Here is a 27,236-nt window from a genome sequence, read left to right on the forward strand (position 1 = left end):
TGCCAAGAAGACACTGTGGGGGTGCCGTCACGGGACTAGGAAGGGGGCGAGGCCTCCCAGCTACATCCGGGGTCTTTTGGGCCTGGAAAGCCGAGGTGCCTCTGCGAACATCCGGGGACGGTGGCAATGCGCTTTTCTTTTCCAGAACGGTGGCATTTATCTCATGGCCAATCAGAAGGGCTGTGACGGCGGCCGACTATACTATGATGGATGTTCCATGATCTCTGTGAACGGCTCCACCGTCGCCCAAGGCGCGCAGTTTTCCCTGGATGATGTGGTGAGGCGCTTGAGCGTGTGTGTGGCAGGAGGGTGACTCTCCTGCTCTTCTTTTCCCAGGTCATTTGTCCTGCCCACAGGCAGGGGGTTAGAGCCGGAAGACCTGGGTTCGAGAGTTGCCTCTGACATTTGTCTGTAAAGGGGAGTAAGTCTCTTTATCTAGCCCTGCAGGGTTGTTGTCAGGAAAGCAGTCATCCATCCATCCAGCCACTCATGCATTCCCTTGTTCAGTGTAAACACCACAGGCAGGTGAGCTGTTATTCAGGTAGACTGGGGGACTGTTTCGGGAGCACCAGCTGGGTATCGACACTGGGGATGCAAAGAGGAAATTGGCCCCCCCCAGATTTTCTTTTTTTCCTATTGAGGACACCATAATGCACCCCCACCCCCAGCCACTCATGTGGAGCCAGCGGAGACCCTTCCCTCGCCTCTGACCCCCAGGACCAGTCCGCTGCCAACTTTGTAATTCTGCCTCGTTGACATCTCCTAGCTCAGTGTCACCGAGCCCCCACCCTCACACACACCTGGATCATCAAGACAGCTTCCTCATTAGCTTCCTGGCCTGCAGTGTCCCTCTCTGATTGTGGGGCTCCCGGCTTCCCGAGCAGCCTTTCTCAGCCCCCAGTCTGTGGCTCCCTCACCTGGGTGACGAGAGCATCGTCAGCCTGGCTTCCCATGACTCCCCTTCCCATTCTGGCCTGCTGTCCTATCTCTGTACTCTTCGTGTCTTGGCCTCTGTTTCCTTGCTTCAGGGCTCAGCAGAGAAGCCACCTCCTCTGTGAAGCCCTCCTGCATTCCTGCCTCCTTTCTTGCTGTCTCCTCCTTGGAGCCTTCTCCTGGAGCCCTCTGTCTGCCCCACCCCCTTCTCACATGGACATCCTGTTCTCCACCCTCTCACACGCAGTGTAGCTCTCTGGAAGCTTGGAGGAAAGGGCCTGGCCATTTTGTCTTGAGAACCTCAGTTCCATGCCTTGTGCTTAGTAGGCACTTTGTGGTGAATGAATGAGGGGCACACATAGGGGACGATAGCGCAGACGCTGATGACCGAGGAGTGATTTGGCAACACGTGTGTGCGTGCACATGTGTGTGACAAGCAGCCAGCATCCCTCTGTGTGCAGCTGGTTTACCAGTTGCATTTTTAGGAAAAGCAGCATTAAAATAGGGAGACCCTAGTGACGCCTGAAAGGTGTGGTGGGAGGGGTCAAAAGGGCACTAGGAAACAGCGGTCCAGGTGGGAGATGCATGGACACAGAGAGTTGGTGCCCCCACACCGGCCCTGGCTTTGTCATGGTCGGGGCAGTCATCGAAAAGCCTGCCTGGGCTCGGTCTCGAGGGACCTGGGCTCGCGTTCTGGGGCCTGTCGCTGAATTCTCTGTACCATGATTGATTACCTCATCCACAGAGTAGGGGGGCCAGGGCACTGCTCCCATGGGGTTTCGGTAAGGGAAGCCCACAGGAATGGTGCATGGAATCCATTCTCTTTCCTCCGGATGTTTATTTGCTAGGAGGTCCTCACGGCCACCGTCGATTTGGAGGACATCCGCAGCTACCGGGCTGAGATTTCTTCTCGTAACTTGATGGTGAGTATCCGGTCAGGGCGTGAGTCCAGACCTGGTCTCTGTGGCCTGTCCGAGGGAGGTGGCGTGGGGCCCTGGCGGGGGTGGCGGGGACCTTGTGCTATCGTCCCAGCCCCATTCCCGAGGAGCCACGTCCCCTTCTGAGCTTGGGTGTCGCCAGGGCAGCCACCGTGCAGTCGTTTGGACCCTGGGAGATTCCTCCCGCAGGGCTAGGGGCCGTCCCTGGACTCCCCAAGGAGCTCCTGCGCTAAGGAGGGGAGCCCATGTCTTGCTTCACCCATTAGGCCAGCACAGTGGTTCCCTACACCCGCGTCCTGGTCGACTTTGCGCTGTCCTGCCGTAATGATGTGCTGCTGTCCACCTCGGAGCCGATCACGTGGCAGTTTCACAGCCTCGGGGAGGAGATCAGGTGTGTGTGTGGGCTGGGAATGGCCGAGCCACACCCAGGTGTGCCTCTGCTCTGTGCGAGTCTCCAGCCAGACTCAGGCCTGCCAAGGAGTCCCCAGCCTGACCTGGTGCTCCTCCTCCAAGGTTTCGTACTTGGAACCTTGTCCTTGACTCTGAAGAGTTATTAAGAATATTCTCCAGATACCTCTTACCCCCTCACACACCACCCTCGTGTCTCACTTCCGGGCCTCAGTTTCCTCATCTGTGAAAGGAGCATCGTGGTCCCTGCACTTCCCCTTGTGATTAAGAGGTCACGATGTGCATGGTCAGTTGGGTTGGCTCAACTTAGGTGTTGAGTTTGGAGGTAAGGAGGGCACGGTGCCATTAAGCCAAGGCATTTGTCTGGTCCGAGGGCACAAGGCATGAAAGGTGGGTACAGTCCCTCAGCCCCGAGTCAGGATTCTGATCCTCAGGTGGTGGAGAAGCTGCAGTCCTTCACTGGGGGATTGTGAGCAGGGGCACGCCCGGCACGGGTACCCAGGGCAGACCTGGCATCCCCCCACCGGCGCTCAGTGCTTGGATGATCCCGGGCGAGGCCCCCAGGTTTCCTTGTCTTTGGGAGGGGGCTAGCTAGATGACAGGTAGATATGGAAGTACATGTGTATGTAGATGGATATATAGATGGATGACGATGGATAGATAGACAGTGACAGATAAATAGATCGTTGCATGGATGATAGAAAGATAGTAGAAAAAAGTGGGAGGGCTGGATAATTCCCTTCTGCAGCACAAGGTGGGCTTGTAATCCCACGGGTTGCCGTGGGCAGAGACAAGTCTTTTGAGAAGTCCTCTGCGGCTGGGCCCCTCCAGATGGGGGTCGTGGGGGCTCATGCACGGGCGGAGCTTGTCTTCACCCTCTGTTTCTGCTTCCTTGGCAGCCTTGGCCCTGCGTGTTGGCTCTGGGATTACTTGAGGCGCAGTGAGCAGGTGAGTCCGGCTCCCTCTGTGTTTGGGCATGCGTGGGGATGCATAAAACACCTCAGAAATGGGCGCCGGCTCCTGTGGTTCTGGTGGCCGTGTGGCCTGTGGTGATGAGGCCTTTCCCTGGGCTGGCTGATCTGCCCATGTGGCGTCCCTGGGGGGCCTCCTGCCTCCGGCCTTCAGACGATGCCTGTGTCGGATCATTGCCCAGAATCTCTGAGCCCGACGGAAGCTCTGAGCCTTTGGGCCCCAGATGGACTTGGACCAAAATCCCCTTCAGAAATCTGCTGCTCCAGGGGCTGTTCCACCTCTTCTGGGACATCTTTAGTGGAAAGGTCCCAAGGCCTCCCCGGGCACTCCTCCCTACTTGGGGAGTGCTCCTCCCCATAGGACACGTTGCTTCTGTTCCTGCTGGGGCCAGCAGGACAAAGCTGCTTCGTCTTCCCCAAGGCAGCGCTCGTTTTTTCTTTTTAATAGTATTTTATTTTTTTCCCCAGTTACAAGTCAAGAACATTTTTAGCATTTATTTTTTTCTTAATTTATTTTTAGTTTTCAACAATCACTTCCATAAGCTTTTGAATTTTAAATTTTCTTGCCCTCCCTCCCCCCCTCCCCAAGACAGCATGCAGCCTGATATAGGCTCTACGTATACATTCCTATTAAATATATTTTCACACTAGTCATGTTGTAAAGAAGAATTAGAACTGACGGGAGGAACCACCAGAAAGAAGCAGCAAAAGAAAACAGAAGGAAAAAAAAGAGCAAACAGTCTGCTTCGATCTGCATTTAAACCCCATCGTTCTTTCTCTGGAGGTGGAGAGCATTTTCCATCATGAGATTTTGGAGATGTCTTAGATCCTTGCATTGCTGAGAAGGGCTAAGTCTGTCAAAGTCAGTCATCATACAATGCGGCTGTTATTGTGTACAACATTCTCCTGGTCCTGCTCACTTCACTCAGCATCAGTCCATACGAGTCTTTCCAGGTCTTTCTGAAGTTCACCTGCTCACCATTTGTTATAGTACAATAGTATTCCATTATTACATCCATATACCACAACTTGCTTGGCCATTCCTCAATTGATGGGCATCCTCTCAATTTCCAATTCTTTGCCACCACAGAAAGAGCTGCTATAAATATTTTTGTACATGTGGGTCCTTTCCCATTTGTATGACCTTTTTGGGATACAGTCCTAGAACTGCTATTGCTGGATCAAAGGGTAAGCACAATTTTATAGCTCTTTGGGCATAGTTCTAAATTGTTTTCCAGAATGGTTGGATCAGTTCACAACTCCACCAACAATGTATTAATGTTCCATTTTTCCCACATCTTCTCCAACATTTATCATTTTCCTGTTTTGTCATGTTAGCCAATCTCACAGGTGTAATGCGGTACCTCAAAGTTGTTTTGATTTGCATTTCTCTAATCAGTAGTGATTTAGACCATTTTTTAATATGATTATAGATAGCTTTAACTTCTTCCTCTGAAAACTGCCTGTTCATATCCTTTGACCGTTTATCAATTGGGGAATGACTTGTGTTCTTACAAATTTGTCTTAATTCTCTATATATCTTAGAAATGAGGCCTTTATCAGAGATGCTGGTTGTAAAAATTCTTTCCCAGTTTTCTGCTTCCATCCTAATCTTGGTTGCATTGGCTTTGTTTGTGCAAAAATTTTTCCATTTAATGTAATCAAAATTATCCATTTTGCATTTCATGATCTCTATCTCTTGTTTGGTCATAAATTCTTCTGTTCTCCATAAATCTGACAGGTAAACTATTCCTTGCCTTTATATCTAAATCATGTACCCATTTGTACTTTATCTTGGTATAAGGTGTAAGTTGTTGGTCTATGCCTACTTTCTGCCATACTCTTTTCCAGTTTTCCCAGCAATTTTTGTCAAAGAGTGGGTTCTTATCCCAGAAGCTGGGGCTTTGTGTTTATCAAATAGTAGATTACTAGTCATTGACTACTGTGTCTTGTGTACCTAACCTATTCCACTGATCCACCACTCTATTTCTTAGCCAATACCAAGCAGTTTTGATGATTGCTGCTTTATAATACAGTTGAAGATCTGGGATTGCTAGGCCACCTTGCCCTACATTTCTTTTCATTAGTTCCCTTGATGTTCTGGACCTTTTGTTCTTCCAAATGAATCTTGTTAATATTTTTTCTAGCTCTGTAAGATAATTTTTGGTAGTCCGGTTGGCATGGCACTGAGTAAGTAAATTAGCTTAGGAAGAATTGTCATTTTTGTTATATTAGCTCGGCTGACCCATGAGCAGCTGGTGTTTTTTCCAGTTATTTAGATCTGATTTTATTTGTGTGAAAAGCACAAAAAGTTTTCTGCTTCCTCCTTTCCTCCTCCCATTACAGTTCCTTTTCACCACTTCATTACTTTTTTTTTCATCACATCAAAGTCAACTTAACCCCACCCCCTCTGTCTATGTATACCCCTTTTGAATGTCTTAATAACAATACAGTTCTCAAGAGTTATAAGTATCATCTTCCCAGGTAGGGATATAAACAGTTTACCCTTATTGAATAATATATTGTGGTTATTTTTTTAAACATTTTGTTTGTTTGTTTGGGCTAGGCAATGGGGTTAAGTGACTTGCCCAGGGTCACACAGCTAGTAAGTGTTATGTGTCTGAGGCCAGATTTGAACTCCTGACTCCAGGGCCAGCGCTCTCTCCTAGAGTGCCACCTACCTGCCCCATTGTTTTTTTTTCTCCCCTTTTCTTTTTACCTTTTTATGCCTCTTTTGAGTTTTGTATTTGGAGATCAAATTTTCCATTGAGCTCTGGTCTTTCCATCAGGAAAATCTGGAAGTCTCCTATTTCATGCAATGTCCATCTCCTCCCCTGAAAGATTATGCTCAGATTTGTTGGGTAGTTGATCTTTGGTTGTAATCCAAGCTCCTTTGCCGTATGGAACATCGTATTCCATACCTTCCGACCTTTTAATTTAGAAGCTGCAAGGTCCTGCGTAATCCTGACTGCAGTTCCAAAACATCTGAATTGTTTCTTCCTGGCTGCTTGCCGGATTTTCTCCTTGACCTGATAATTCTGGAATTTGGCTACAATATTCCTTGGCATTTTCATTTTGGGATCCCTTTCAGGAGGTGATCGATGGATTCTTTCGATGACTATTTTACCCTCTGGTTCTAGGACATCCAGGCAGTTTTCTTTCGTGTGTGTTCTTTCACAACATGACTACTATGGAAATATGTTGTCCCTGACATTACATGTCTAATCAATATGAAATTTCTCGCCTTCTCAAAGAGGGAAAAGGGATGGAAGTGAGAAGTAGAATTTGCAACTCAATAATTTTTTAAATGAGGGTTAATTTCTTTTTTTATGTATAACTGGGAAATATTTAATGAAATAAGTAAAAGCAACTTTAAAATGACAACATATTAAGTTCTTGAAATTTGCCAGGAACTGAAATGCCACTTGTACACCAGCCTGGCATTTGCAGTAGCAGCGTCTTCCTCTTTTGAAAGTCAGGGAGGGGCCCTTCTCAGTCTCAGGGCATCTTCTCCTTCTCCTTGACCCTTCAAAGGTCGTTGCAAGCTTTGGCCGGGGCTGGGGGGGAGGGGAGACACAGTTTTCACCAGGTAGGGCAGTTTCTCATGGTTTCTCAAAGCCTCTGCGATGGTTACCCCTGGATGGGAGTTCTGATGTCGGGGTGCACTTTGGTTGAAAGAAACGCGCTTGCCCGGGACGCTTTTCTCATGCTTTTCTTTGATTTGCTCTTTCAAGGCCGGATTTTTCCTCCCCCTTAGTGGTGGACTGGACAGCTCTGCCACGGCCTGCCTGGTCTACTCCATGTGCCGCCAGGTCTGCCAAGCCGTGAGTAATGGAAGTAAGTGGTGAGGATGCTGCAGGCTCTCCTGGGGGCCTCTGCCAAGTCAGCGGATGCTCTCTGCTCTGCCTTGGTGACTCTGAAATGGGATGATAATAGCGCCCAGCCCGGAAAGCTATTGCCAGGGCAGCTAGGGGGCGCCACAGTGCGCAGAGCCCTGGGCTTGGATTTGGGAAGACTCCTCTCCCTGAGTTCACATCCAGCCTCAGACACTTAACTAGCTGTGTGACCCTGGGCAAGTCACTTCACCCTCTTTGCCTCAGTTTCCTAATTTGTGAAATGAGCCAGAGAAGAAAATGGCAAACCCTTCTAGTGTCTCTTCCAAGAAAACTCCTAATGGGGTCATAGAACCGGACGCGACCGAAATGAGTCCACAACAACACAGGGCCGTTGTCGTGGTCAGGACACACACATGGAAAGTGCTCTGCAGACCCTCCCAGAGAGGGCGGCTGCTATTCGCCCACCTCCGGGACTTTGCACAGCCTGCCCATGAAGCCGTTCTCAGCACCAGCTGCTGGTGCATTTCCTCCCCAGGGGTCTTGCTGCTGTCTGTCTGTCCACCTCAGTACACCCAGATTAGACCCCTGGCTAGGCGTGAGCTCTTTGACGGCTAGGGTGCGGTGCCTGGCACATCACAGGAGCTAATACATGGTGGTTGGTTGACTCTGGCATGCACTGTGTGCCAGGCCCAGCTGGACGCTGGAGGTACAGACCCCATGAAATGGTCCCTGCCCTCGGGAAGCTTAAGCTCAGCTGAGAAGACACTCAGCGTATCCAGATAGCTATGAAATACACATTGAGTCAATAGGGAGCCATTTCAGAAGGAAGGGGTGCTACCAGTTCATTGGGAGTGGCCTCCTGGGGACTTGGTGCTGGAAGGACCGTTGGGATTCCTAGAGGCAGAGGTGAGAAGGGAGAGTGCTCATCCGGACCCTGGGGAGATGGGGCTGGGAGCCCAGGATGACTCCCCCAGCCAGGCCCTCAGCCTTTACAATCATCTCGTTTTACCTGCTGGGGACGTGGTCTGGGCGAGGCTCCCCATGCCCATTTTACAGAGGGGCAAGCTGAGACGGGTGCCTGGCATCCCCAGTGAGTCAGACTTGCACCCAGGTCTTAGAACTCCCAGTTGTCTGCCTCCTGACTTCTCGACTTTGCCTCAGGCGAGAGTCACAGTTGGTGTGTTGGCTCAGCACTACAGTGGCCTCACCTGCTGCCTGGGCTGCCCCTCCTCAGGCCTGGGGGAAGAGCATGCCTTTGTTTACCAGCTTCCTCCTCTCTGAGCCTCAGTTTCCCCCTCTGTAAAACAAGGCTGGGCTCAGGGACTGCTGGTGTCCCTGCCTCAGCCTATTCAGCCTCACGTGTGGGTGTTTGTTTTTAATCCTCAACGACAGAGGTGAAAAATCCAGTGTGCGCTTAGCCCTCAGTCCTCCAGATGCTTCTGTGACCTCAGAGTCCTCAGAAGTGTCCATGCTTCTCCTTCATACTCACAGCAGCCTACCTAGGGGGGTTAATGAGGAAACTGAGGCAGGCAATAAGTCCCTTGTCCAGGGTCATACAGCCAAAGGAGTGTCTGAGGCTGGATTTGAACTCGAGTCTTACTGACCCCAGGTCCAGCTCTTCCACTGCACCTCTAGCTGCCGTGACCTTGGTGGGGGCTGCTTGGACTGAGTCTGCCCAGCTTAGCCAGGTTGCTGTCCACCCCCAGGGCCAGGCTCCAGGCCCCCTGGGCATGGCGGAGTGTTCAGGAAGGGGGGGGGGGGCCTCCGAGCATCTGTGATGCAGCTGTGCATGTGATTGTATGTGTGTATCATGGTTGTGAGTTTGTTATACGTGTGAGTGTGTGTGCATGGATATTTGTGTTTGTGTTTCTGTGACTTATTGTGATTGTGTTTGTGATTATGTGTGTATGTGATAGCGTAACTGTGTATGTGTCTCAGTATGTTTGTATGGGTGTGCATGTGTGTGTGTATGCATGTGTATCTATAAGTATATGTATGAGTGTGTATTTGTAATTGTGTGTGTGATTTGTGTGCGTGTGTGATCATGTGATTGTGCGTATGTGTGATCTTGGAATTGTGTGTATGTGTCTGAGAATGTGTGCATGGGTGTGTGTGTGTTATGTTGTGAGTGTGAGTATGTATGCGTGTGTATCTGTATCTGTATGAGTGTGTATTTGTGATTGTGTGTGGTTTGTGTGCATGTGTGTGATCTGTGATTGTCAGTGTGGGGGGGGGGGGGCTGAGTGCCACCTCCGTCTGCTCTGTTTCCAGATAAGGAGGTGCTGGCCGATGTGCAGAGGATCTTGAACCGTGATGATTTCCTCCCCCAGGACCCCCAGAAGCTGTGTGGTCAGTTGCTGACCACGTGCTACATGGCCACGCAGAATTCCTCTCGGGACACCTACAACAAGGCCCAGGAGCTGGCCGAGCAGATCGGAAGGTAGTGGGGCGGCTTCTGGGGGGACTCGAGGCTGGGGGGAGCTCCTCCAGACTCCCAGGGCGTCGCCCTTGCAACTGAACCCCGATCACCCCTGACTTGGGGTGGCTCTGGCTCAGCCCCCGGCCTCAGTTTCCGCATGTGAAACAACTGCAGCCTGGGGCCTGGGGCCTGGGGCTGGGACCGAAGGTGAATCTTGCTTGGTTTCCTGCATTTCCCGTCCCAGCGGTAAAGTGGTGTGCGCCCAGCTGTTTGGGTCGCTGACAGGGTTTGGGATTTGTCTTTCGCTGCCTCCCCTCGCCCTAGTGAGGCAGCTGCTGGTTGTTTTCCTGGGTGTCCGAGGTTTCCTGTGAGACTTCCCATCTACACCATTCCTGCCAGCCTTTCTTCCTGCCCCTTTACACTCCCCCGTCCTTCGGAGCCGCCCCCAACTGTCTTTGGGCGTTTGCTTAGCTTTGATTTCCTCAACAGCGGCGGCAGCGGGCAGGGGCCGGCCCCTCCTCTCCTCCAGGCTTCCGATGGCGCCGTCGTGGGGCGTGGCTTTTGGGGGCGCAGTTTTGACTCCCCGGCGCTGTTTCCTGGTGCGGGGGGGACTCTGGCTTTTTCCGCACTGGTCCGTCCGCCGGCCTCTTGGAAGCCGGGGCGTTGGACTTGCTGGTCGGCCCTCACTGACGCGGCCCCCTCCCCGCAGTTACCACATCAGCCTCAACATAGATACGGTCGTCAACATCATCATGGAGATCTTCCGCGTGACCACCGGCAAGATGCCTCAGTTCTTGGTGCATGGGGGAAGCAGCCGCGAGGATGTGGCCATGCAGAACGTGCAGGTGGGTCCTCCCGGGGGCTGGCCAGCGGCTTCCTGGGCTCCTTCCCGTGGCGCGAGGCCTCGCCATGCCCCGGATTGAGGTCTCACGGAAACCCCCTCCTCAGCGTGTTCTGCCTGGGTTCTGGGTTCTGACGCTTTCCTAGCCGTGTGACCGTGGGCAAGTCTGAACCTCAGCTTCTTCCTCTGTGAAATGGGGTAACGGCACCGCAGTTCTGACCTCTAGAGGTTGTGGTGTCGGTCGTCCCCTGCAGGCAGCACACAGCAGGTGCTTAACGCTCGTGGGGCTCGGGTGAGACGCACATGTTAAAGCGCCCCGTTAAGGTCAGTTGCCGTTTTTGACCTCGTTGGCAGTTGGGACAGTCGGGTGGCGCAGTCACGGCCTGTCGGCCCGTGTCACACTCATCCTCACTGTTTGTTTTAGTGTGAGAGGAGGGGGAGGCGTGGAGTCGGCTCTCCAGGGAGCCCATCCCCGTCTTTGGGAAGCTGGCCTCAGTGTCCTCCTGTAATGAGGCGCCGGGCATGGTGCATGAGCTCGCGCTGCCCTCTACTTGGAGGTTTTCAAAGCACTTGACCCGCGTGGTCTCACTTTGTCCACCCCGAGGGCCCTGGGCACGCTTCCTGATTTGTGGGGCTGACGCGAGGAAAGGACTTGGTAAATCTCCGGGCATCAGAGAAACGGAGGTGATGATGCCAGGAGTCAGTCAGTAGACATTTATTAGGCACCTACTGTGTGCCAGGCCCTGTGCCAATCAATAGGCATACAAAAGCGAGCAAGAGAAATTCCCTGCCCTGGGGGAGACAAGAGTCAGTCAGTAAATATGTATTAAGCGCCTGCTGTATGCCGGGTACTTTGCCAAGTGCTGGAGATAGAAATCTGATACAGCGTTCAGGCAAGCACAGTGCCTGGCACATAGTAGGCACCTAATGCGTATTGATTGATTGATTGATTAATAACTGTGTTCCCACATGCTACAGACAGGATAAATTGGAGATTATCAGCAGGGGGACCTGGGAAGGCTCTCCAGAGGTGAGATTTTGTCTGGGACTTGAATAGGGCCAGGGTGGTCAGTGGGCAGAGGAGGAGGGTTTCTTGACTGACAGAGAGAGAATGTCCCAGTATTGTTCCGTGATCGTTAGAAGTAGCAGTTAGGCTTCTAGACCCCAGATGGAGGTGGTGATGGTGAGGACCTCAGGCCAGGAGTTCAGTCCTTTCGTTTCACAGGTGAGGAAACTGAGGTCTGGAATGGCCCAGGGCCTCAGGGGCCCAGGGCTTGTGAGCGGTCAGGGGCAGGCACCCTCCCCCTCAGACCATCCCCTCGGCTGCTGCAGTAATCCAGATGCGGGGCGGGGGCAGTGCTGGAGGACAGGAGGGGCGCCTCCGAGACGTCAACGTAGAAACGACGGGACGTGCTCACTGTCCACTCCTCTCGCCCTCACCCCTTGGCCATTCCCCACGGCCCCTCGTTTCTCCACTTTCCAGGTGGCCCACAGGTGCCTGGTGGCATCTGTTGGGCTGCCGTGGCACGAGGCGCCCCGGAGTCTTTGGTGTCTGCCGCATACTGGGAGGTCTTCTGGGGGCTGTTTGCCCTTTTTGAACAAAGCCATGTTTCCTTGGAGGCAATAAAGGAAACTGGGCTGCTGTTTGCCCTCTAATTTTCCCTTATCTCGTAGGCACGGGTCAGGATGGTCTTTTCCTATCTCTTCGCTCAGCTGAGCTTGTGGTCACGGGGGATGCGAGGGGGACTCCTGGTGCTGGGCACCACTAATGTGGATGAGTGGTACGTGCCAGAGCGTTGGAGATCTGCTGGCTTGTGCGTGATGGGCCGGGGGCCGCAGGGGGATGCTCGGACTCTCTCTGAGTCACGGAGGAGAAGCGGGCCGGGGCAAGGCTCTCCCTCCGTCCTGGGCGCTGGCTCAGGGCTTCCTGGTCAGGGCTCTGACACCCTGAAGTCTCCCAGGCCTGTGGCCTCTCCCCCCCCCCGCCACCCCCTGCCTGAAGTGAGGGTCTTCTTTGCTCCCAGCCTCCGAGGTTATGTCACCAAGTATGACTGCTCCAGTGCAGATATCAACCCCATCGGGGGCATGAGCAAGACTGACATCAGGACCTTCATCCAGTATTGCATAGAGCGCTTCCATCTTGTGTGCCTGCAGAGGTGAGCTAGGCCTGAGCCCGAGGCTGACCCGGCCATCCGGGCCCTTCCAGATAAAACCCCTGCCCCCGAGCCTGGCCGTGGAGGCCCTCCATACTCTTAAGTCCCTTGCACTGAAGAGTCGAGACGTGATCAGTGAGCACTTACTGTATGCGAGGCGTGTTCCCTCTGTAAGGAAGGGTTTCATCGATTTGGAAGATAACCGTGCCTTCATCCAGCCACGTAGGTTAGGCTGCATTCAGAGGGGGCGGGGCCCACGCCCCACAGTGTGAAGCTCATGTGATCCCCTTTCACATTCAGTTCAGAGTCTTATTGGGGACGGGTCTCTGATGACGGGGGGGGGATCAGGAAAGGCCTGGTGGACGGTGTGGCACCTGAGCTGAGGACTCCAGGAGGAGTGAGTGAGGAGGAGGGCCCCTCTACCCACAGGGCAGAGACAAGGAGGTCAGAGATGGCGTGCTGGCCGTTCAGTCTGGCCGGCACCAGAGCGAACGAGAGGGCCTCAGTGTGGCATCAGAGCCTGATTACGGGGGTTCAGATGCTAAGTGGAAGGGATTGTGTTTTACCCTCCTGGTAACAGGGAGCCGTGGAATGGTCTTCATTCGGGAAGGGCCGTGGTCAGACTTGGTGGCTGGTGGAGCCTGGAGCGGGGAAGCCAAGGAGGAGGTCATTGTAGTGGTCTAGGCCAGGGCAGTGAGGCCTGAGCTGGGGAAGGGTCAGATGGCAGAGATGAAAATTGATCAGACTCGGCTGGTGGCTGTCCACCGCCCCCAAATCTTGTCCCCGTGCCTGGCCTTTGAATCTGGCTCGCGGGACATTAACTCCTTCCGCTGTGCTCTGTTCCCCCTCCCTGACCACCATGTCCCACCTGACCTCCCTTCAGGGCTCAGCTGAGGCCCCACCTCCTCCAGGAGGCCTTCCATGATCAGTGGCCTCTCAGCTGATTGGACGGAGCTGGTCGAACCTGTCAGGAAAAGGGGGGCTGCTCAGGGAAGCTTTGAGTGGCTGGGCTAGGAGGAGCCGTCAGCCAGGGCTCCCCACTCGCTTGGGCTCAGGGTTTGGAGCGTTTGGGTCTGGAGCAGTGTGCCCCCTTCCCCCTCCACCATCCCGGGAGGAGAGAGCCGTGTAGCAGCCACACCCGCCTCCTTCTCTTACAGCATCATGGCTGCACCAGCCACTGCGGAGCTGAAGCCCTTGGCCGAAGGACAGGTGTCCCAGACTGATGAGGTAGCGTGCTGGCCGACCCTTGGGCGGAGGACTCGGGGGCTCCCTGTTCACAAGGAGGCCAGGGTGGGGGCCTCAGAGAGCTGCTACTTTCTGCTGGACAGTGGGCTGGCATGGAGTTGGGGGAGACAGGAGGACCTGAGTTTGAGCTCTGCCTCAGATGCTGGCTAGCTGGGTGACCCTGGGCTTGTCACTTAAATGCCCTCTGCCTTGGTTTTCTTATCTGTAAAGTGGGGAGAGGCACCCACCTTTTAGGATTATGGGGAGGATCCAGCAAGGGGACGTGGAGAGCATGTGGCCAACCTTCACATGCTGTATAAATGTTGTTCTCATTGTTGTCAGTAACATCTGAGGCACTGAGTGAATGCTTCTTGTCCACATTCCTGGCTTTGTGGCCCTGAACAAATCACAGAACCTTGCTAGGACTCATTTTCTCCATCAACAAAATGGGTTCATAAATACTTAGTGAGGAAAACTCCATGAAAATGGGCTGCTCCAGGGGACAGCCATGACCTGGAAGGATGCTGGGCCTCCTCCCGTAGTGAGGCTGTGCTGGCATTTTGGCTCAGGAGTCTGAGGACCCGAGTTCGAGTGCCACCTCTCGTCACTTAAGCCTGTGTGACCCCGGGCAGGTCGCCTCCCCTCTCGGAGGCCCAACGGCCTCTGAGGTCCTCCGGTGCTAAGTTCTTGGTGCCCACCTTTGCTGTTCCTCCTCGAGCCCCCAGCTGGCTCATCTCCTTTTTGGGTGGGTGGCCTCACCCGGAGCGTGGGCCTCCGTCCATCTGTGGCTGTTAGGGCTCTAAGCCTCGGAGGTAGGCACGACAGCCAGTGTGCCCATTTCACAGATAGAGCAATTGAGGGCCCACACAGCCAGGAAATGGCCCCGCTAGGGCCCGAACCCGGGCTCGTCGTGTCCTTTCGCCTTCCCAGAGGCATCTCCTCCTTGGGAGCCCTCGGCCGACCGTGTCTCGGCAGAATTCTGGCTTTGTCTGGTGCCCAGCTCAGGAGTGTGGGGGCGGTCAGGCGGCCCTTGAGGGTGGGGGACAGGACCCAGGCCTTGCTCCTGAAGCTTTGCGGGCCTTGTTTCCGCAGGAAGACATGGGGGTGACCTACAAGGAGCTGGCCGTCTTTGGGAGACTGAGGAAGATGGGGAAGGCCGGACCATACAGCATGTTCTGCAAACTCGTCAACATGTGGAAGGAGATCTGTACCCCCAGAGAGGTAGCAGAGCATCCCGCGTGCCCCTCCCCCTGCCGCCGGGCGGCCCTGGGCCCGCACCATCCCCTCGGCTCCTTCGGGATGGGCTGTCACTGGAGCCCCCAGTTAGGAAACGCCCCAGCTCACTGCTGCCTGGCCCACGAGCGGCCGACCACTGGTGTCTACAGGTGGTCACCCATCAGTGGGAGGGAAACAGCCCACCTTGTGCTGGGGCTCCTGTCCTGGACATCTCCCCTCTCTGCCCCTGCCTGGTCCTGCTGTGCACCCGGCACTAGGCTGGACAGCCCCTGCCCTCGAGGAGTTTCTAATCTGAAGGGGAGGCCACGTGCATGTCTGTACCAAGCAAGCCAGAGACAGGCTAAATAGGAAACAACGAATAGAGGAAGATGCTAGAATGACCAGGGGTAGGAAGGCGCAGTTCCGCATTGGATTCAGTCCAACAAGGGGGCTGAAGCAGGATTCTGCCCTCAGGGACATGGATCTCAGGAGTCCGGGGTCCTTGGAAGTCATAACTTCATAACTCTTAGACCATTATCGCTGCTGTCAAGGCCCCCGGTTTGCTTAGGATGCTTGCCTACTCCCACCAGGCATTGATCAGGCACCTATTGTGTGCGTATCACAAGACCCAGACGTAAGGGGTGTCTGCCCTCCAAGGAGGCAGCACCTTCAGACCTGCTTCCCATACAGGATAGGAGCTGCCACACGGGTCTGGCCGGGCTGGGGGCGTCTTCCCAGGCCCCAGACCAGACCGTGGCCCAGGTTCCCCGGCATTGGGTGCACTGTGAGCCTGATGCGCGAGTCTCTCCACATCCCACTGTGTAGTCAGTTGTCTGCACCCCAGAGGCTCCCGGGCCGCCTGCCCAGTGTTTTGTCCTCCAGGTGGCCGACAAGGTGAAACACTTCTTCCGGAAGTACTCACTGAATAGACACAAGATGACCACCCTCACTCCCTCCTATCACGCTGAGAACTACAGCCCAGATGACAACAGGTTCGACCCGAGGCCCTTCCTGTACCAGTCCAGCTGGCCCTGGCAGTTCCGCTGCATCGACCAGCAGGTGAGGCACGCGACCTGGCCATTCCCAGGTGGGCCGTCCCAGGGCGCCAGGTCCGAGTCTGTGGAGATGCTGGGAGCCTGTGCGATGCCAGCTGACCCTTTGGATGAAGGGGCAGCGCTGCACCGCCGCCGGCCCTTGGAGGTTTCCCGATGGCTTCCAGGCAGAATCTCCAAAGCTCACAAGGAGCTGAGAGAATGGGGCTGCTATTAGCCTAATTTTATGCTTGGGAAGCCGCTCTCGGGGCAGAAGTGACTTCACCCAGGGTCACAGTCTGAAAGCCACTTTCAGCTCTGGAGACAGCGGCTTTCAGTCGTACAGACGCCCCCAGCACCTTGCACCCCACCCTCCTTGGGATCTGGAGTCTCTGGCTGCTGCTGACTGCCTAGTCTATCTGAGAATGTGGGAGCTGCCTCCCCCCTCCCCCATCTTGGCCCTGGCACCGGGGTGGGAGCTGCCAGGACCGTCTTCTTCCCCCCCTCCCGCATCTTGGCCCTGGCTCAGGGTAGGAGCTGCCAGGACCATCTTCTTCCCGCCCCCTCCTCCGTCTTGGCCCTGGCACCGGGGTGGGAGCTGCCAGGACCGTCTTCTTTCTCCCATCCCCCATCTTGGCCCTGGCACCGGGGTGGGAGCTGCCAGGACCGTCTTCTTTCTCCCCTCCCCCATCTTGGCCCTGGCACCGGGGTGGGAGCTGCCAGGACCGTCTTCTTTCTCCCCTCCCCCATCTTGGCCCTGGCTCAGGATGGGAGCTGCCAGGACCGTCTTCTTCCCGCCCCCTCCTCCGTCTTGGCCCTGGCACCGGGGTGGGAGCTGCCAGGACCGTCTTGTTTCTCCCTTCCCCCATCTTGGCCCTGGCACCGGGGTGGGATAGACCTAGAGCATGCAGCTCGTGACCTTGTGGGGTCCAGAGACTTCCCTGAATGACTGTGTAGCTCAGCCTTGGGGTCTGGAGGCCTGGGTTCAATTTCACCAGGTATAATAACACTAGCTAGTGTTTACCCAGCTCTTTACAGATAACTTTAAAGAGATTATCTCTTAGTTCTCACAACTACCCTGAAAGGCAGGCATAGTAATTTCACAGATAAGGAGCCAGAGGCTCCCCCTCAGTGGTCACATAATTAGTGTCAGAGGGAGGATTTGAACTCAAGACCATTCAACAGGAAGAGAAGACAGATGAGGGCAGAGAGCATCCCCCCTGAAAGCCTTGGTCTGACATCCGGGAGACCTCAGGTCCTGCACATGTTCTACTGGCGCTGGCTCTGAGCCCCAGTGTCCTCATCTTTAAAATGGGCACTCTGATCATACCTGCAGTGTCTCGCTCCGTAGGTTGTTAGGAGCTAATGAGATAATGTGAAGCACCGTATAGAAGTCATCCCGACTTACCTTATGCGTTCTTGGGAGAGGGGCTGCTGCTGCCCCGGGGCAGTGAAGAGCCCTGGCTCCTCAGGGCTGAGCCTTCTCTGAGTTAGAACAGAGGGCCGTACTGCCTGGGGGTAGCCTCCACCCTCTCTTCCTTGCAGGTGATGAAGCTGGAAGGCACCGAAGGGGAGCAGGACTTTGATGATCTGGTGTGATGGACGCCTCCTCTGGCCGTGCTGCGGTGCAGGCATCCCCTCCCCCCACCCCAGCAGTTATTTTGTCTCTCTCTCTGAAACGAGGTGTTAAAATTACCCTGGCTGGCATGACACGCAGGTCTGCCTGCACTGGGGTCAGTGGGTTCTGATTCTTTACAAAAACTGTCTAAAATAAAAATCCATGTTTACTGTTCTTCCGAGATCCCTGGGTGACTTTCCTGGGGCCCTAGGGTGCCTCCTGCTTTCCAGCTGAAGACAGTGGGTGGTCCCACATCCCTTGGGGAGGTTTATTTCTTAGAGTGACATTAGGCCACTAAGCACTGAAGTGATTCAGGAAGAAAGCTGCTCCTTGGTCCACAGAATCTGGGCGCTCTTGGAGTGGTGAGAGCTCTCAGCCAGCAGGAAACTCCTACTACTTGCTTGGGAACCTGAGCCATCAGGGCCGGGAGAGACCGGAGGTTGCTAATGCAGCAGGGTTTCGTGAATGCAATTAACTTGGAATGATTGGCCCAGAAGCTTGAGTTCACTCATCACTTGTAAAGAAGGAAAAACACTGGGAAACAGATTGAGTGTTCTGGGGGGAGGAGGTAATGGGCCTTTTCCGGCCCGCTTCGGCCTGGCGCCCAAGAAGCTTTCAGTACAGAAGGTGGGCACGGCCCACCTCGTGCTCTCAGTCTGGCTTTGGGGAGCGCTTTAGCTCAATCAGACCATTCCTCCTGGGTGAGCTGTGAGGGAGGGAGGGGATTTAAAGGCTCGGAACTGCCGTTCTCCTCCCACCTCGCAGACGGAGAGCGCCTAGGTGTCCCACTTCCTGGGGGGTGAATTCAGCTCTTGCCAGCGCTAAGCCCGTGACGCCCACTTCCCTGAAGTTTTCTCAGTAAGTCTTTTTCCCCATTATCCCTGAAATGGGGAAATGTCGGGAGATGGGGGAGAGCACAGGGAATCACGGCTGTTGGGGGCTCAGGTGGGGTTGGCAGGTGCGTACTTATCCAGGCGGGAGACACATATTCAGCCTGGCTCCTCCTGTCCCTCCCCCAGTGAGGTTCAGAATGTTCCGCTGGGGCTGGGTTGGAGGCTAAGCTGCTGGTCAACCCAGAGCTGGCTTCAGTGAGACGTGACCCCTCCCCAAAGGAGGGGGTCCCAGAGGTCTCAGAGGTGAAACACTGTAAGGTAGGGGTCCTTCCACGTCTGAACTAATGTTGACGGCTACTCGGGTTGTCCCTAGGATGGATCCTACTGTCCCCAGTGACCCCTGACTGACCCATAGGATTCTATCCTATCCAGATCATTCGTGGATCTCTGGACTCTGGGGGTGGGGTGAGGATGGGAGTCCAGGGTAGGGCATAGTGGGGAATCTTGGATGTGACTTCACAACCGTGAGAGCCAGGGGGCTGGGACCCCAACCCGTTCCTCCCTGATGGGCGCTACCCTAGTAACTCTGGGGATGGGGGGGGGAGACATGGAAGTGTCAAAAGTGAACAGTAACCATTCCAAAGGCATCTCAAGCCAAGACTGGTCCCAGCCCTGTCCAGGGCGAAGACACAGTCAGAGCTGGCTTGGCTCCCTCAGTGTCCAAGACCCGTCTCCACCCCACTCCTCAGCCCCACGATTGTCAGTCAGCCACACTAAGCTTACCCTTGAATCAACTCTTTTTTAATTTTTTAGTGGGGTTGTGGGCAGAGAATGGGCATATGAGGGGAGAGATAGGCATGTCTTACACCACTGTGGCCTCCAGGGGGTGCCTTCCTAAGTGTGAATTCCGGGGCAGAATTAGGCAGTCTGTCTCTTACCTCTGAGTCTTTGCCCGGCTGTACCAATCCCGTGATACACTTCTTCCTCACGGCTGTGTCTGAGAATAATCAGCTCTCTCCGAGGCACAGTCTCTTAGGAGATGCCTTTACCAACCCGCCGCTTTGTTAGCCAAATCTCCCTTTCTCAAATCATCTTACACTTCTTGCTTGTCCTGCATGGTCTGCTCATGCTGCGTACCCCAAGACTCTTCTTGTTTTTGTCTTTCTGTACTCGGTTCGAGCGTGGCGTCCGGGCACTTTACACATTCTTGTCAGATTGCTTTTGAATCGGTCTGACCCAACATTTGCAAGAATGGGATATGGGCAATGGAGAAAGATAAAAGGAAGAAAAAAGGGCACTTCTTCCCTCAGGAGCCTTCCTTGTTGGTAAATGTCCCTCTCTGTCTTCATAATGTCCACTACATGACTATGACATGGAGACAGGGTCCAGGGGAAGTGTATAGGGGCCACGGGCTCCCCTGCCCATAATGCACGTCTCCACGTTCTCCTCCTCTTGCCTGCTGTGGTTGGGGTGATACTAAGTTCCTTGTGTCTTTCCGATTATTCTGTTCTATTCACAGGCGTGTCCCTGGGGGCAGAAGAGCCTTCCTGAGGCCACATCCAATGACCGTGGACCAGACTCCCATGCCATGTTCCTGGAAACTAAATGACGTTAATGAGACAGAGAGAAATGAGACTATACCATATCAAGGGAGCAGAGCCGATGCTAAGGCGCTACCCATTATCATCCCCTACCTCACCGTGCTCATCAGCCTGGTTGGGTTGGTGGGCAATGGGATTGTCCTCTGGCTTCTGGGCTTCCGCATTAAGAGGAACCCCTTCTCTGTCTACATTCTCAACCTTGCTGGGGCAGATTTCGTCTTCCTTTCCTGCCAGGTGTTTTATGCTGCGGTCGACATTTTAAAAGATTGTTATGACACTTTGTCTTCTGTGGCTCACTTTTATGTCACCTGGTTCTTCTATTCCTCCTTTCCTGCACTAAAGGTGCTGGCCCCCATCACCTTCTCCTCCTACACCATGGATCTGAGCGTGCTGGCAGCCATCAGCACTGAGCGCTGTCTGTCCGTCCTCTTCCCTGTCTGGTACCGATGCCAGCGCCCCAAGCACACCTCCACGCTGGTGTGTGCCCTGCTCTGGATCGAGTCTGTGATGATCAGTGTGCTGACAGGAGATGGCTGTGGCTTCTTTTACAGAAAGTACAGTAAGCAGGCTTGCTATGACTTCACCATAGCCAGTGCTGTGCTGGTTTTTTCCCTGTTCTTTCTGACGTGTGTGTCCAGTCTGACTCTCTTCCTCAGGGTCCAGGGCAACTCACGGAGACGTCGGTCTCCCAAGATCTACATTGTCATTCTGTGCACGGTCCTCATGTTTCTCCTCCTGGGTCTTCCCTTCAGCATCTATTGGTTTCTTTTGTCCTGGTGGGAGGACACCTTTCTCAAGGACTGGAACCTGCCGTACTTCATCATTGACACACTCTCCTGTGCGAATAGTACCATCAACCCGTTCATTTACTTCTTCGTGGGGAGCTTCAGACAGCAGAAATCTTGGGAGCCCTTCAGGGTGGTCCTCCAGAGGGCCCTGCAGGATGAGGCAGAGCTGCGGGAGGAGGGAGAGATTTCACACCCAGAGATCATGAAGCTATCAGCTTGCGACTGCCAGAAGGGGGAAGGAGAGATGTAGAGAAATAATAACGTTATGATTACATTGTGCCTGTTGTCTTTCCCTTCGGACTATGAGCTCCCTGAAGGCATGACTGTCTTCAGCCTCTTTTTGTATCCACAGTGCTTAGCACTGTGCCTGGCACATAGTAGGTGTTTAATAAATGTTCATTAACAGATTAATGACTCTGTGTGTGTGTGTGTGTGTGTGTGTGTGTTTGTGTGTGTGTGTGCACGCGTGCATCATGGCCCTCTTTGTTGTGTCTGGTAAAGCCAACAGACTTCTCAGAATCATGTTTTTAAATGCATAAAACAAAACACAGAATTACAAGGGAAGTCCATTATATTGAAATAGTTATATTTTAGAAACCTCATAGATACCCTGAAATCTATCCGCAGACCTCCGAGGGAGCCTCGGGTGAAAGCCCCGTACACTGCCCTGTGTTGCCTTTTAGACCCTGAGAAGCAAAGTCACTTTTTTATCCCAGCCGTCGCTTTAGCTGCGTCCACCACTGCTGCCCTGTTCCATTGGAGAGGCAAGGGTTCGGCCGCCGTGTTCTTTCCCAGGGTCCGCTCTGTGCTTTCGCTACGCTGAAGAAAAGTCTAGAATTCTCAGTTTTACAGGAGGGTCTGCATCAGGAGCGTTGGAGTCATGGACTACAAGCTCAGCAGGCCTGGGTTCTACTTTCGCCTTTGCTCCCTACAGCCTGTGTGGCCTTGGACAAGCTAGTCAGATTACTGGACCTCTTGTTTCTTGCATGTGAAAGGAAGGTGCTGGATTAGAGAGATTTCAGGGGTCCCTCGCGGGTCCCAGTGGCTCTCTAAGGGCCAGGCTTGTGGACCTTGATTCAACGGCAATGAGGCCCAGAGGGCTCAGCTCATTTTTTTTTTTTTTGGTGAGGCAATTGGGGTTAAGTGACTTGCCCAGAGTCACACAATTAGTGAGTGTTACGTGTCTGAGGCCGGATTTGAACTCAGGTCCTCCTGACTCCAGGAGAGTGCTCTATCCCCTACACCACCTAGCTGCTCCTAGCTCATCCCATTCTTCTGGAGGAAAGAAAATGGGCAACAGTATCTATTTTGCACCAGGGGATCCTTATACTGGGGCATCCAGCCAGCCAAGCCGGGCACCACATTGACTTGCCTTCGGCACTACGGCCTCAGATCCTATTCTTCAGAATAGGGCCTGTCTACGTTAATGGAGTCAACACCTTTCCTGATTAATCATGACCCCACCCCCCACCCGTGCCCAGTCTTTTACCACGAAGAAACACTAGGGTATAGAAAGAGACCAAAACTGAGTGTGGGATTCCTAGCTGTTAAGTTTTACCCTAAAGCCATGAGAAGCATGGGTAGATTAATGGACATGTGGGTGTCAGATGTCACCGGTTAAGGGCCCAGTAGAATTCCATGGGTGGCTCTGCATATATCTCTGTCCTCAATTCTGCCTGACCTCTCTGAGGAGGACATGAGATAGCCTCTCTCTGTGTGTGTCTCTGCCTCTGTCTCTCCCTCCCTCTCTCTCTCCCTCTCCCTCCCTTCCTGTCACTCCCCTTCTCCCCCTGTCCCCCTCTCTATTTCCCTCTCTCCCTTCCATCTGATGGATCCGGCATCTTTCTAGAACCCCTCTCAGGCCTGGGAAAGGAGGCAGGCTTGGAGAAAGGAAACCAGAGGCAAATGGGAGCATCTGCCTTTGGCCAGAGGAGCATGGAGGGGGCAGAGAAGAAAGACTGCAGTCCCCCCCACCCCCAGCTCTGACATTGTTATCACTCCAGGCGCAGCTGGCCTACTCCACAGGTTTTCATGTGACACAAAGCTGGTCAGTGTCTACCCTATGGGATGACAGAGTCCAGACCCACGAAAGAACAAAGCATCAGATCTAAGAAAAGGCCACTGAATAAGCATGCTCAGACTTCTCTTAACACTCTAAGCTTTACCAAAGGCTTTCCAGGCGTTATCCCTATGGGTGCTCACAACTGCTTTGGCAGGCACGTGCTGTTATTACCCCTATTTTACTGATGGTGAAACTGAGGTAGACAGAGGCTAAGTGGCCTTCCAGGGTTATCTGAGGCAGGATTCAAAGCCATGCCTTCCTGACCCCAAGAAAAGTGAACGAGACAGAATGTGTCCCACGGAAGCGTGTTTATTTTGCATTTGCATTTGTGTTTGTATAGGTGTATATGTGTATGTGTGAATATGTCTCTCTATATATGTGTCTATGTTTATAGACACAAATGTTACTTAATGTGATTTAATAATAGCTAGCTTTAAGGTTTACAAAGCACTTTGCAAATGTTATCACATTTTTTGGAAATTGGATCATTACAGCAAACTCTGAGAAGTAGGGCTATTATTCTCATTTTTTACAGATGAGGAAACCAAGGCTAAGGTTAAGTGACTAGCCCAAGGTCATATATCTAGGAAGTGTCTGAGGTTGGATCTGAACTCAGGTTTTCCTGACTTCAGGCCCAGAGTTCTATCCACTGGGCCATTTAGCTACTTTTTATCACTAACTTTTTACCTAATACAGATGTTTTTTCTAATTTTTGAAAAACAGGTAAAGAAATAGCCTGTTACTAGTCTTTTCATGTCTGTCAGGCAAGGTGGTATATGTTTTGTGTGTATGTGTATGCATATGTGTATTTATATTGTATATATGTACGTGCATGTCTAAGTTTGTGCATATGTGTATGTATGTGCATATATATTCTATGTGTATGTGTGCATGGATGTATGTGGGTGTTTGTGTATATTGTGTACCTGTGAGCATGTGTATGTGTGCATATGTTTGTGTGTGCCTCCTTCTCTGCTCACGTAAGACATTTTTTCAGACAGCAGGAAAGCAATAAAAGATCATCACTTTACTTAAAGTTGTTTTCAAATTCATGCTTTCCCACTAACAAATGTATATATTTATGATAAGGGAGGCTACTGCGAATCCAGATTATCTAGCTATACATTAGCAGAAAACGACATTTCACGTTTTTATTTTGAGTACTCATCAATAGAAGTTAGTGATAAAAAGGGGCTAAATGGCCCAGTGACCAAGGATGGAGGAGGAGTTTGGGACCCAATTCCTTGGGCTCCGCAGTCGTGGACTAAGTGACGGGAAAAAGTCTGGCAAGATGTGCAGTGTGTAACACCTGTGGACCGCCCACCTCCATGATGGGATAGGTTGGGGATGTCTTCTATTTCTTCATTTGAGTCCCACTTAATCCTCATAATTTTGTTACATTTCCTTTTTTTTTTTTTTGGTCTGTTGCTGTACTGATTATTCTTTAAAAAATTGATAGAATTCCCCTGCAAATCCACTGGGACTAGGAATTTGCCCTGTGGTACTTTTTTTTTTTTTTACAACTAGATCTATTTCCTTTTCTGAGATTGGGTTATTTAAGATCTCCATCTTAATTTAACTTGGGTATTTAATATTTTTGAAGGTATTCCTCTGTTTCTTTTTGTTCTCAATTTTGTTAGTTTATAATTGTGCATAATGTATTCTGATTTTGTTGTTGTATCATCTGATGGCATGAGAGTAGAAGGAATCATAGATGAGGCCAAGTTCTCAAAAACCAAATGATCTGTGAGAGGCTGGGGGCAGAGAAACTAAAGGGGCCTCTGGGATGTGGAAGACCGAGACTTCCAGTCAGCATCTAGGTTCTCAATAGGGTCTTTCTGCTTTTGACCCAGGCTTCCCTTCCAAGTCAGGATCTCAGAGAAGTCAGAGAGCTCATGGGTAGAGCCTAGTCATTGACTAGATCTTGGTTTGGAACAAATGGGTAAAGTGTAGTCTGAGCATTGAAAATACTCGCCTGGGCAGGCACACGGGGTGGAAGTGGGCAGGTCACAAAGCATCAGAGTAAGAGGGCCATGAGCAAGTCATAGAGAGATGCTGAGATAATTCCCCTGCGGGAACAGTTTTCAATAATCCTAGTCCTTGAATGGACAGTCCTACTACATAGGAAACCTCAAGGACTTGTCCAAACTCTTCATTCCACTTGCTGTGGCCTCCAGGAAGACTCCTCTTCCCGAGTTCAAATCTTGCCTCAGACTTTGATTGGCTAGGTGACCTTCAACAAGTCCCTTAACCCTGTTTGCCTCAGTTTCCTCATTTGTATAATGATTTGAAGAAGGAAATGGCAAACCATTCCAAGAATGGTGTTTGCCAAGAAAACCTCAAATGGGTTTACAAAGAGTCAAATGTGACTGAAAAATGACTGAACCATAATAAGAAATGATGAGCAGAGCAGGAGAATTTCAGAAAAATGTGGGAAGATTCATCTAAACTCTTGCCAAGTGAAATGAGCAGAAGCAGGAGAACACTGTACACCACACCAGCAGCATTGTAAGGATGATCAAGCATAGAAGACTTAGCTACAATGATCAAGACGATGATCCAACACGATTCCAAGGGTTTATGATGCAAAATGCTACCAACCTCCACAGGGAAAACTGCTGGACTCGGAGTGCAGGTGGAAGCACACTTTTCTTAAACTTTCCTTATTTTTATTCTCTTGTTTGTGTTTTTTTAAACATTGTAGATATGATAATACACTTCACATGACTTTGTATGTAGCATCAATAGCAAATTGCTTGCATTTTCAAGGAGGGAAGAGGGTGGGAGAGAGGGAGAGAATTTGGAACTCCAAACTGAAAAAAATATATAATCATTAAGAATTTTTCACATAAATTTGAGAAAGAGTCAATTAAATAAATAAAAATAATTTTAATAAAAGAAACAGAGGGAAAGTTAGGGAGCCTGAAGGCAACACATCCCTCCACACAGAGACTGACCAGGAAAACACAGGCAAAGGGCTTGAGAAAATAACATTCCTTCTCTCTCCCTCAGGACACGGGCAGGGCTCATTTGTGGGAGTTTTTCTCCTTTCAAAGAATCACACATGAGGTCCTAGACCTCACCCTCCAAACAAACTCTTGTTTTTACAGCCTCGGGGACAGTTTCACAGAAGATTCCTTGGGTACCACAATGGTAGGGGCGCTCTCTTTTCTGTGAGGGAGGCTGCAGCTGACAATGCTCAGCGTCCTAATGGAGAGATATCTTTCATGGGCACCCCTTCTTAGTCATCCCATGGAACGTGTTCACTGTGTGCCTCCCTGCCTCTTTTCCTCCTGATCTGCTAGTTTATCACTTTGATATTTCAGAGATGCTGAATGCCCTGGCTACTTCCAGCCATGTTCAGTGCTGAAAGATAAGGATGCTTTGAAATGATGAAGCCACTGTCTCATTGACGGGGGGTGGGGCTGGTGATGCTGCCTAGACCTGTGAAAAGATGAAACAGATTCTATCTTAGACTTTTCATTTAAATCTTCTATGTGACAAATAGTGCACTTTGTCTGCAGATTTCCCATGGTGAGGATGATGTGTTCTTTGCTCCAATCTTGCCACCATTCCCGTGTAGGAAGTAGATTTATTCAGACATCTTTGCACCAGCTACCCTGGCAAACTTTTCTGTTCCTCCTTTCTGTTCCTGAGTAGGTGGTCAAACATCAACCTTCTAAGAAGGTCCAGAGTCCCAAGCAGCGAACCTGGCTGAGGGCAAGGAGACCTCTTTCATCAGTGAAGACAACTATTAAGCAGAAAAGTGATACAAGTTTGGCTCATTTTACCAGCAGACATGTAGCAAATGTTGTGGGGATATTTAGAGACTTGTGACAATTAAAAATGTCTAAATAGTAATCATGCAAACTGCCTTTTTTCTTTATCAGTCTCCTGACAATAATGCAGATCAGAAACTTCAATCCTTTCTTTGGTCCAGAAACAATCCCGTCAATTTACTATAACCTTATCTGTCTACGCATGTCTCAGCCCCAATGTATTGATTCTCTTAGATTATGTGGAGATCCTGGTACAAGGAATAGATTCCTGGACTTCAAGTCAGGAAATCTGGGTTCAAATCCTGCCTCTTATTAACTGTAAGATTTTGGACAATTAACGTAGCTCCTCTAAGCCTCTTTGAATTTCCCCATGTCTCAGAGAGGTAAAATAGTAGCACCTACATTCTAGGTGGAATTAGGGGACTGTCCAATCTTGAAACAGCTCATGGAGAGGTTCAATGTGGCTGTTTCCAGATGTGTGTGATGGAGGCAGGACCTTTATCTGTCCCCCTCCCCTTCAGAGCATGGGCAGGGATTCCATGACTCAATTGCTTTGTCTTCTGGTTAAAAGTAAGAATGGAGTGTG

General features: G+C 51.9%; 2 protein-coding genes across 9 annotated transcripts in view; both read left to right on the forward strand.

Annotated features, from left to right (window-relative positions):
* NADSYN1 (NAD synthetase 1) overlaps positions 1-17,761 on the forward strand; it is a 28,512-nt gene extending 10,751 nt beyond the window's left edge. For 2 of the 6 annotated variants that reach the window (XM_020970850.2, XM_078148521.1), the window contains 13 exons: positions 146-277; positions 1,782-1,856; positions 2,138-2,262; positions 3,179-3,227; positions 6,985-7,087; positions 9,358-9,526; positions 10,215-10,350; positions 12,021-12,127; positions 12,371-12,502; positions 13,657-13,726; positions 14,816-14,944; positions 15,821-15,997; positions 17,515-17,761. In XM_020970850.2, coding sequence (XP_020826509.1) covers positions 146-277; positions 1,782-1,856; positions 2,138-2,262; positions 3,179-3,227; positions 6,985-7,087; positions 9,358-9,526; positions 10,215-10,350; positions 12,021-12,127; positions 12,371-12,502; positions 13,657-13,726; positions 14,816-14,944; positions 15,821-15,997; positions 17,515-17,568 — 1,458 coding nt within the window. In that variant the 3' untranslated portion in view covers positions 17,569-17,761. Of the gene's footprint in view, positions 1-145; positions 278-1,781; positions 1,857-2,137; positions 2,263-3,178; positions 3,228-6,984; positions 7,088-9,357; positions 9,527-9,994; positions 10,351-12,020; positions 12,128-12,370; positions 12,503-13,656; positions 13,727-14,815; positions 14,945-15,820; positions 15,998-17,514 lie in introns of those variants that run through there. The other 4 variants (XM_078148519.1, XR_013484059.1, XM_078148518.1 and 1 more) reach the window with 4 other exon arrangements.
* Positions 17,762-17,853: 92 nt separating this feature from the next.
* On the forward strand, positions 17,854-21,220 carry LOC110197176 (mas-related G-protein coupled receptor member A-like). Of its 3 annotated transcripts, XM_020970857.2 has the most exons (3): positions 18,453-19,745; positions 19,940-20,255; positions 20,364-21,220. In XM_020970857.2, the coding sequence occupies exons 1-3, from the start codon at positions 19,672-19,674 to the stop codon at positions 21,057-21,059; spliced, it is 1,086 nt and encodes a 361-aa protein (XP_020826516.1). In that variant the 5' UTR covers positions 18,453-19,671; the 3' UTR covers positions 21,060-21,220. The 3 variants fall into 3 exon arrangements, with proteins under 3 accessions (XP_020826517.1, XP_020826516.1, XP_020826515.1); XM_020970858.2 differs by lacking the exon at positions 18,453-19,745 and adding an exon at positions 17,854-18,445 and having other exon boundaries at positions 19,940-21,220; XM_020970856.2 differs by having other exon boundaries at positions 19,940-21,220.
* The last annotated feature ends 6,016 nt before the right edge of the window (positions 21,221-27,236 follow it).

This window comes from Phascolarctos cinereus, unplaced genomic scaffold (assembly GCF_003287225.1).
Source record: "Phascolarctos cinereus isolate Bilbo 61053 unplaced genomic scaffold, phaCin_HiC Scaffold_9;HRSCAF=440, whole genome shotgun sequence".
In the NCBI taxonomy this organism is placed as follows: Eukaryota; Metazoa; Chordata; class Mammalia; order Diprotodontia; family Phascolarctidae; genus Phascolarctos; species Phascolarctos cinereus.